The sequence below is a fragment of the Cryptococcus neoformans genome, chromosome 2 (assembly GCF_000149245.1).
Source record: "Cryptococcus neoformans var. grubii H99 chromosome 2, complete sequence".
NCBI classification, from domain to species: domain Eukaryota; kingdom Fungi; phylum Basidiomycota; class Tremellomycetes; order Tremellales; family Cryptococcaceae; genus Cryptococcus; species Cryptococcus neoformans.
The window spans coordinates 659,293-667,500 of record NC_026746.1 but is presented as its reverse complement, the minus strand read 5'-3'; the positions used below and the strand labels follow the sequence as shown (position 1 = coordinate 667,500).

Genomic DNA, 8,208 nt, shown 5'->3' with positions numbered 1-8,208 from the left:
TCGTAGAGATCCACGATGCTCTCGGACCTACCAGATCTGATCCGAATGTTCAAGCACTCGTCGTATCACATGAGACTCTGTCAGGCGGTAAGTATGTCAATTCGACGCGCAAAGAAGGTGGTTTGCAAGAGCTCGAGTTGTTTGTGGTAGATGTTATTGCAGAAAATGGGGATATGAATTTGAAGAAAGAAATGGACGAAAGCAGGTTGAAGAAGATGAAGATGGGGAGTACTGGGGTGAGAAACTGGATTGCGGAAAGGGGGACGGGTGAACAAGACAGATAAGGAGACATTGGTGAATACCCAATAAATGCAAACCAATGTTACAGCAGAGCTGAAAGCTGAAAGTTGCCCAGACAATATATGTTCCCCGGGCCAGTCATTTTGATAAAATAAATATAAATCACAAATAGGTTCACTGGTTACATATAGTATAGAGGTTTGTGTGCAGGCTAAACATATACAATTGGGAAATGCTTAGAGGGTACAGCGCCACCTTCTTGGCGAAAGTCAAGGATGCGAGAGAAGTAGGAACCAAAACAATTGTTCTGAACGGCCAGGAGGGTTAGCGCTCTTCTTGATTCTTTTCTTCTCCGGCTCCTCTTACCTATTTATTTATTTAATAATGGATCTTCTTAATTGAGCGGTGATATCCGCCCCAGATCTGTTCCTCATTCATCATCAATCACGCTATCTTCTTTTTGGGTGTGCCTTGGGCCCCTGAGTCGCGTTTCACGTTGTCGCAATTGGGTGATGAAGTCTATTGTCTTACATTCCTTCGGCTGAAATTGCGTAGATCAGAGGAGTCACTCGCCGCAATTCGCCACCGCCACCCATAACAGAAGGTGGAGGATAGAAGAGTGCACAATGGACAACGCGTCGCTGGAAGAAGAAGAACAACAAAAAAGAGCCGACGAGACGATAATGCGGCGACTCTCAGACCTAGGACCTAGATGATGGGGCTATGGCTCGAGCACTTCCATTCAGTTGTTATCCTTTGATCGATGAATAACAAATAATAATCCCCGCTCGCCTCCCATTTTGTGTTGTAATCTTTCTTCCTCGTCCTCACTGCATTACTTACTGCTTATTTGCCACCGGCACACCCCGATCACCCCGGCCATGGCAGGTGAGTCAACCCCTCCAGCCGCACAGCTCACGCCCCCCAGTCGCAGCCCAGCCCATGCCCTACCTCTCGGCCACTTCGGCAAATGCTCTCATTTCAGACCTTCGCCCCACAACCTTCTCCGCCGCCGCTCTTACTCATCTCAACACTCTCCTAGACGAACTTCTCATTGCTCTCCTTACTTCCGCCCAGTCTCTCAATCCATTTGACCTCAGACGAGAGGCCATCCCTTCCTTCTTCTCAGGTGACAGGGGTTCAGGCGACACTACTGGAGTGCGAGCGCTAGGTAGGAATGCGGTGGCTGAGGCTGAAGTAGAATTGAGGAGCTGGCAAGAAGGGAGAAGCGTTAGGGGCTATCCCCCGGACTGGAAAGGTTACGAGACCAGAAATGGCAGGAGCTTTCCGTTATTACAGGCTGTTGAGCTGATGCGTGTCAAGTGTGTTGCTTTGTCGGTAAGTTCATGTTATAATCTGCTTTGGTGACCGTGAACCTGACATCGTCGGGTGGCCTCTTGAAGACTCTTGCGCCACAGGACGAATCGGACCAAATGAAGGAGCAGCAAGCTGTTGCCGACTGGTTAAAAGTGGGAGGTGATGCCAGTGAAGAGACAATCATACCATCGGCTTTGTGGATCACAGCCATCATCGAGTAAGTTTAGCCAAAAGAAGCGTGATTCAACTTAACGATCATAGGCATGTATGTGAGCATATTCTGTCGTCAGTCGCTCGCATTGCTCGAGACTCTGAAACGGCGGTCACTGGACCTCAAGATCTCTACACAGCGTTGTGTGAAGACGAGTCTGTCTGGGGGTTTTTCAAGAGGATGAAAGGTGAGCCTTTCATTGTTCAGAAATTGTCTAATCATGTCCTGCAGTCAAAGATCAACTTGGATTAACTATTCAGTCCACCTCTCGATCGAAACGGTTTAACGCTTCACGTTCTCCTCCGGACGACCGATCACAAGGCCGAGCCTCCCCTGCACTGTTAACTGCATCTCCAGGAGGGGACACATCAATTGATACTGCTCGCACCACACGTATAGGCTCTTCATCAATTGAAACAAGTTCAACAGGCGGCATCGCCGGAGGCGTTATCCGAAAGGGTTCTAGGCTTAAACGTGGGCCGACCGGCTCACCCGTCAGCAAGGTTCTTCAACAAGCTCAACACGAGCGTTCAGGCAGCGCACTCAGCGCGAATACCAGATTCATCCTGGGGGCCTTCCATGGCACTTATGAGCAAGAAGAAAATCAGAGCCAAGACGAAGCGGACCAGAAGGAAGCGCAAGATGAGTTCGACCAGCTCGTTAGGAGCGGAGAGACACTCAAAGTCAGTTTAACCCCAGGCAGACTCAAGAGTTTTGAGGTAAGTGTGGCAATGCATCTGTTGAGTTCAGAGTTATATGTTAATATCATATAGGCCGGTAATCGCAAGGAGCCTCATCCTTCGGCAGTGGCTGATATTCAACGCCCTTCAACGGGTCTTATCAACGACAAGCGACACTCTCATTCAATCGCTCGGGTTCCAGTCCCCTCAGACCCTCCGACCCCCCCGCCCAACCTTGCCAAGCAATCTTCATCCGATACACGGGTATCCACTCCCCCTTCTCGTCCGTCTTTTAGCCCAAGACGCACTAGTGAATCTGCCCGAAAACTTGTCGCACGAACGGCAAAGGCCATTGAAGAGCAAGACGAGGAGAACGAACTGCGAGGGGCCGCAAGATCCCAAAAGGAAAGCCTATTCGATCTTCTGGCAGATGACAGTTTCGGCCCTGTGGAACCTAAGCAGACCCCCACGACGAGGAGGACTGTACCGGCTGTGATACTGGGTACACCACCACCTCCGCCTCCCCTATCCCCGACTTCCGCCAGTTCCAGTAGGCGTAAAGCTGCTCCAGGACCGATAAATAATCCACCACAAACCCAGCTGTCTTCCCCCCCTCGTCCCCAAAAAGCCTCCTACACCACTCCCATCGCCGTCAATGCAGGTGATGCGACTGTGCTGTCTGAGGACGACGAGTTTATTCACGTTCAACGAAATAGGACAGAAGCACAAGAGCTTGCAGACTTTTTCAATAGCGGACCCCCTCCAGGTCTGGTGCAAGATGACGAGTCCCATAGTGGACAACCAAGCTCTTCAAAATCCAAGGGTTTCAGAGGTTTCATTTCAAAAGTTTCACTTTCGTCCAAAAAGAAGGGTGACGACAAATATCGCCCGCCGCTGCCTGTCAAACAACATTCTCAAACTGAGGGACAAGCCTCATCTTCGACCAGTCTTTCACAGCTCAACTCTCTTTCCTCAACTGCCCAAGACAAAGAGAGTTGGCTGTGGGAAGTAAGGAAGCAAAAGTCGATGGGAAATATGACGACAGGAATGCAATCTGCGTTCAGAAACGATCAGCCTGAACCTCCCTTTCCACCAGCGCCAATTGCTGCAACTGAATATTCGACGCCAATCTCTCAGCAACAGCATGTGTCTCCGTTTAGAATACACACACCTCCAAAAGCTGCACCTGTCTCTGTGCACGATCCAGAGCCAGCATTTGGTGAAAATATGGCTTACAAATCTCCAGGGACTGTACTTCATCAGACAGTCCAATCTTGTTTAGGGTCTGGGTCGGTGGAAGAGGTTGCCGGACCAGATGCGACGAATGCATCCGTCATTAATCCTATGGATCCAGTCAATATGTCCAGTGAAAGGCGATTAAGGCTGTCATCACCAAACAGTAATGAGAAGAAGCCTCTTGTTATCGGCAAAACAACTTCTATCACCCCTGCCACTACCTCTCGCACTCCTTCTAAAAACTTTTCTGCAACGCCCTTTGAATCTCCAACAATCGGTTCGCCTGCGGATGCGTGGAGCTTTACCACTGCAAACGAGGGTTCTGATAGTGAGCGTTCGCCTAATCTCGCCAGAACAAACCCTGCGGAGCTGCGGTCGTCTGAGTCGGACCGGCAAACACCTGTACCTGCTTCTTGTGGAGTGCCCATTGAGGAGTTTGAATCGCAATCGGTACCACTTCCACCTCTGAAACAGACAAATGAGCCCGTTACACCCCGAGATGCTGTTCCTAAGCAGGATCTTGTACCCCTGCGCAACCTCCTTGACCATGCAACCTCAGTTTCAGAATGCCGTCTGCTGTTGAATGCAATCCTTACGCAGTTTGGTGTACCATATCCTGATCTAGAGGCTTGTCAGGGTGAAGAGGGCAAGGGGAAAGGAAAACATGGCGCTGCAGAGACGCCCGAAGGCAGGGTTATAGCATGGTTATTGGCCGGAAGGGAAGGTCCTGTTGGCGACTATCTCCGTCAGCCTCAAGCTGTGGTTCCTGTACCCATGAAAGACGGTAAAAATGATAGTACGTCAAATACCGGTCACGACCAGCTCAATACACCTATCCGGATTAACTCGGCTGTCCTTTCTTCAAAATTCACTCCTCTTCCTTGCGATGAGGATATTGTGTCTCCATCGGCGACCACCACTGAATTTACCACCACTGATGGCGAGACTCTGGAAACAGTGGAAGGCCAGGTAGAGTGTGTGAAGACAGGGGAGAGGGAAGAGGCCCGGCTGTTTGGGGGCGTGTAGAATGCTGCTGGATCATGAAGGTCCCGAATTTTTATATATTTTTTTTCTAATCGGGCTCTATGCCGTCGTATTTATCCTATAATGCTGCTTTCGAATCTAGATAGATGGTTGAGAATGTGTTCGCTCAAAGTTATCGACTAATGAACATATACTGTATAGGCAGGACAAAGGGCTTCGCCGCTTTATATGAAGTACAAGGACAACAAAATTTGCGAAAGCTTTGAAAATACCTATCCATTTTCCAAGTGACGATAAGGTGCTGAATGCATATGCGAATAACTTCTATGATCTATAGCTATCAAAAAATGTCTATAAATAAGGACGAGTAGAATAGAACCACTAGCAGGGGTGTCGCAAACCTGTATATAGCTAACTGTTATACAAACGTCCCCTTATATAAATGTAAACCCAAAAAACTCATCTATACGAACTCCCTAAAATCCGGTAAAAAAAAAAGAAACCCAAATCACCCTTGATATGAAGTCGCTTTCCTATCGTCAGACATCAAACGCCAGTACTACAAGATCGAAAAACCAAGAGGGTTTCAAATCAGATTCTGATGACTGTACCAAATCCTGCAAAGGACTTACCTCTAAAAGGAGGAGGTACATGAACGACCTCATATCCTCTTCCCTCCATCTCTCTTGTACGAATTCGTACGCATGGGCGGCAATCTCTTTGGCGAGATCGTCTCGACCTGGGATTCTGCCGTCAGGTGATCCCTGAAAGAATGCCAAGGTATCGCTGCACAAAGAAAAAAAAAACTCATCAATATGACGTTTTTTCGCAGGCAGACAAATTAACTTAAGTAAAATAACGTACAAGATGTCAGAGTAATCGAGCTTTGTGGGAACATAGTGATACCAGGGAATAAGCATGTCCTAAAGGATTTGGTGAGTTATTAATATGTTGTGCGTAGCATTTCAATTAATTTTTTTGGGGCTTACATGGAACCATTCGGGCTGGGTGTGTTCGCGTCAGCTAATGATCTTGTCAATTGTGAGACGAACCACTTACATAAAGAGTGCTCTTGAAGACCACATTGTTACCCTGTAACAGCCTTCTGAACCTCGAGCTCCAACCGTTGCTTTTCAAAAGGATATATAAAATTAGCAATGTTGGGTTCCCCGCCAAACGGTACACGGGAATGGGACTTACCCGTCCACATCAATCATATATTTATATCTACAAGTAGATCAGGTCAGCTAGGCAGCGCTCCAAAACGCGTCTTGAACAAACAATTTCTACTCACTTGAGACTCTCTTGTTTATTGACCCGGTCTTTGAAATCGATTTCCTCGGCCATGACAGCACAGGTTCCATCCTCGACATTACACTTTCAAGTCACAAACAAGTCGTCGAGTTAACAAAAGTAAAATAAAGGAAAAAGGAAATCCACAGTCGCCGTTTTATCAGCCACGACTCACCTGTGTTGGCCCGCCACTCAACCCAACATCCAACCACTTATCCACCAAATTGGCCCGGTCCCAATCCTTGATCGATCCATCAGGTAAGAGCAAGGGGACGGTACCGGTCGTGTTGGTGCCGAACCAGTGAAGACGTTCACGCTGAGACTGGCGCCATGCGCTGAATTTGTCGTGGAAGAGGCCTGTGGCTGTACCCCGCTACATTGAAGCTTTAGCCATCTCAATTCGTAGTAACATACAAGGGAGAAGAGTGTATATATACCCAAAATGCCTTGCTGTTCTTCTTTTCTTCCCAGGGGATGAATTTGACAGTTTCTAGAACAAGATCAGGTTGTTAGCACAGAACTTTTTCCTTAAGAAAAAAAAAAAGAGGGGCCAGGTACGCACCGAAAACACCGTCGAGGGGTACGCCCACAAGATCTGAATTCCATTTGGTCTGAAAAAAAAATGGAGTAACGTCAGAAACGTCCCAGAAATTGATCATATCCAGCAACTGATCACTTACTCTGCAGGTGACCAAAGTAGGAACGAGCCTAACAGCTGCTCGATGACGTTCGGATAACAGTACGTGATGCTGCAATCATCAGCTAACCAAAAAAAAAAAAAGGAATCCCCATGCTACAAGCCACTTACAAGGTTCATAAGGTCAGGATTCATGCAATAATCTACGCTCTTGTCAAAGTCGGCGATAAATGTCTTGGATTCTTCTCCATATTGTGATTCGGCAGACAAATCATCAATCAAATCGTTGAGGACCAAGTCTGAGCCACGATCTTTAAGAGGGGTGTTTTCGGGACATGACCAGGACCAGCCATAAGTCCATCTCATGACCTGTTCAGCCTGTTGGAGTTGACTTTCCGGCCATACTTTTTGAAAAAAAAAAAAGGAACGCCTTCAGTACATTATCCTCAAGGCTGGAACAAGATACATACATCTCCCTGCACGAGCCAAGGCTTCGCTTCGTTCTCGGAAAGTGTTGTGGATCATACCGCGAGGTCCATCGTCGACAGAAAAAGCGAGCTCCACAGGAGGTGTTTGGATGAACATTTCTTCAGGCATGAGAGGGAGGAACGGTAAGAGGAGAGTCAGAGTATTGCTGCATCCGATATATCAGCGAGCTCAGCTCTCGTTGTGAACGATTTACGACATACTTGCACCTCCAGCTCCACGCGGCAGCACCTCTGACCAGCACTCTGCCATTGTCCCTTACACGCCAATCCTCTGCATGCCATTCTTCATTCGTTTTACAGGCTGTACCTCGATCTCCTTGGCCATCAGGAACGAATGTCAATGTAAAGATGAATTCGTCAGTCTCGCGTAGTTTTTCGACCCGCTCACGCAATAATGCGGCTGGGTGGGAAAGGAAAGGAAGCACGGGTCTATGGGCAAGAGGAATGAGTGAGGGGAGAGGAGGCGGATGCGGTGCAGGGACGCTTTGCGTGTAGGCATACCTAGTGAAAACGAGGTCAGCGGCGGACAATATGAAAAATGCATTCGGAGCAACGCACCATGCTTCGAAACCTCGAGGCGGTCCCATGCCAAATGCAGTGACATAGTCCATTACCGAATCCTTTACAGACGTGACACTTGCGATCTTGCTGTCCATCTCTTCTGCCAGCTTTCTGCCCCGTTCGATGAGCATCTCGATGGGATGTCCGGTTGCATTGTCCTGCGAGTAGGATACCAGGCCCTTCTCGTCCACAACAAGGCCTGAGCTGTCGATGAGCTGGCCATCTTCCTCGTCGAATACGCCGGGGGAGGAGCTGTACGATTGTGTTCTGGACGAGGCGGTGGCTCTGCGGTGTCTTGTGAGGGAGAACGGCTGCAGGAGGTAATGCGCGGCGGCGAGGAGCGCGATTGCGGCGACCGCGATGTATATGCGGAGGTAGCGGGCCATGCCTTGGGGGGAGACGGGGGATGGGAAGTGGATGGGAAGCGGGGGGAGGGTGTTGTTAATTACAGGACCTCGATCGAAAGAGACGTCTCGTCGCACGCAACAGATCTTAGTCCCGAACGAAAATACAAGACTGGTGCCTGGAAATTAGCTTTACAGTTTGTCATGGCGGTGAACC

The 8,208-nt window shown here is 48.6% G+C and overlaps 3 protein-coding genes; 2 read left to right on the top strand and 1 right to left on the bottom strand.

Annotated features, from left to right (window-relative positions):
- CNAG_03738 (pantetheine-phosphate adenylyltransferase) overlaps positions 1–370 on the top strand; it is a 1,327-nt gene extending 957 nt beyond the window's left edge. The window contains exon 2 of the mRNA XM_012192036.1: positions 1–370. This exon is cut by the window's left edge and continues 366 nt beyond it. Coding sequence (XP_012047426.1) covers positions 1–284 — 284 coding nt within the window. The 3' untranslated portion in view covers positions 285–370.
- A 394-nt stretch (positions 371–764) lies between these two features.
- Positions 765–4,998, top strand: CNAG_07476 (hypothetical protein). XM_012191811.1 has 6 exons: positions 765–1,128; positions 1,169–1,578; positions 1,644–1,774; positions 1,819–1,955; positions 2,000–2,487; positions 2,542–4,998. Exons 1-6 carry the CDS (start codon positions 1,122–1,124, stop codon positions 4,708–4,710), a joined length of 3,342 nt encoding a protein of 1,113 aa, XP_012047201.1. The 5' UTR covers positions 765–1,121; the 3' UTR covers positions 4,711–4,998.
- On the bottom strand, positions 4,954–8,136 carry CNAG_03735 (hypothetical protein). XM_012191810.1 has 15 exons: positions 7,645–8,136; positions 7,288–7,587; positions 7,069–7,232; positions 6,770–7,002; positions 6,642–6,710; positions 6,524–6,572; positions 6,399–6,451; positions 6,137–6,334; positions 5,963–6,045; positions 5,869–5,895; positions 5,728–5,797; positions 5,658–5,672; positions 5,533–5,591; positions 5,301–5,454; positions 4,954–5,227 (listed from the first exon to the last, which is right to left on the bottom strand). The coding sequence occupies exons 1-15, from the start codon at positions 8,031–8,033 to the stop codon at positions 5,177–5,179; spliced, it is 1,914 nt and encodes a 637-aa protein (XP_012047200.1). The 5' UTR covers positions 8,034–8,136; the 3' UTR covers positions 4,954–5,176.
- Between the last annotated feature and the right edge of the window lie 72 nt (positions 8,137–8,208).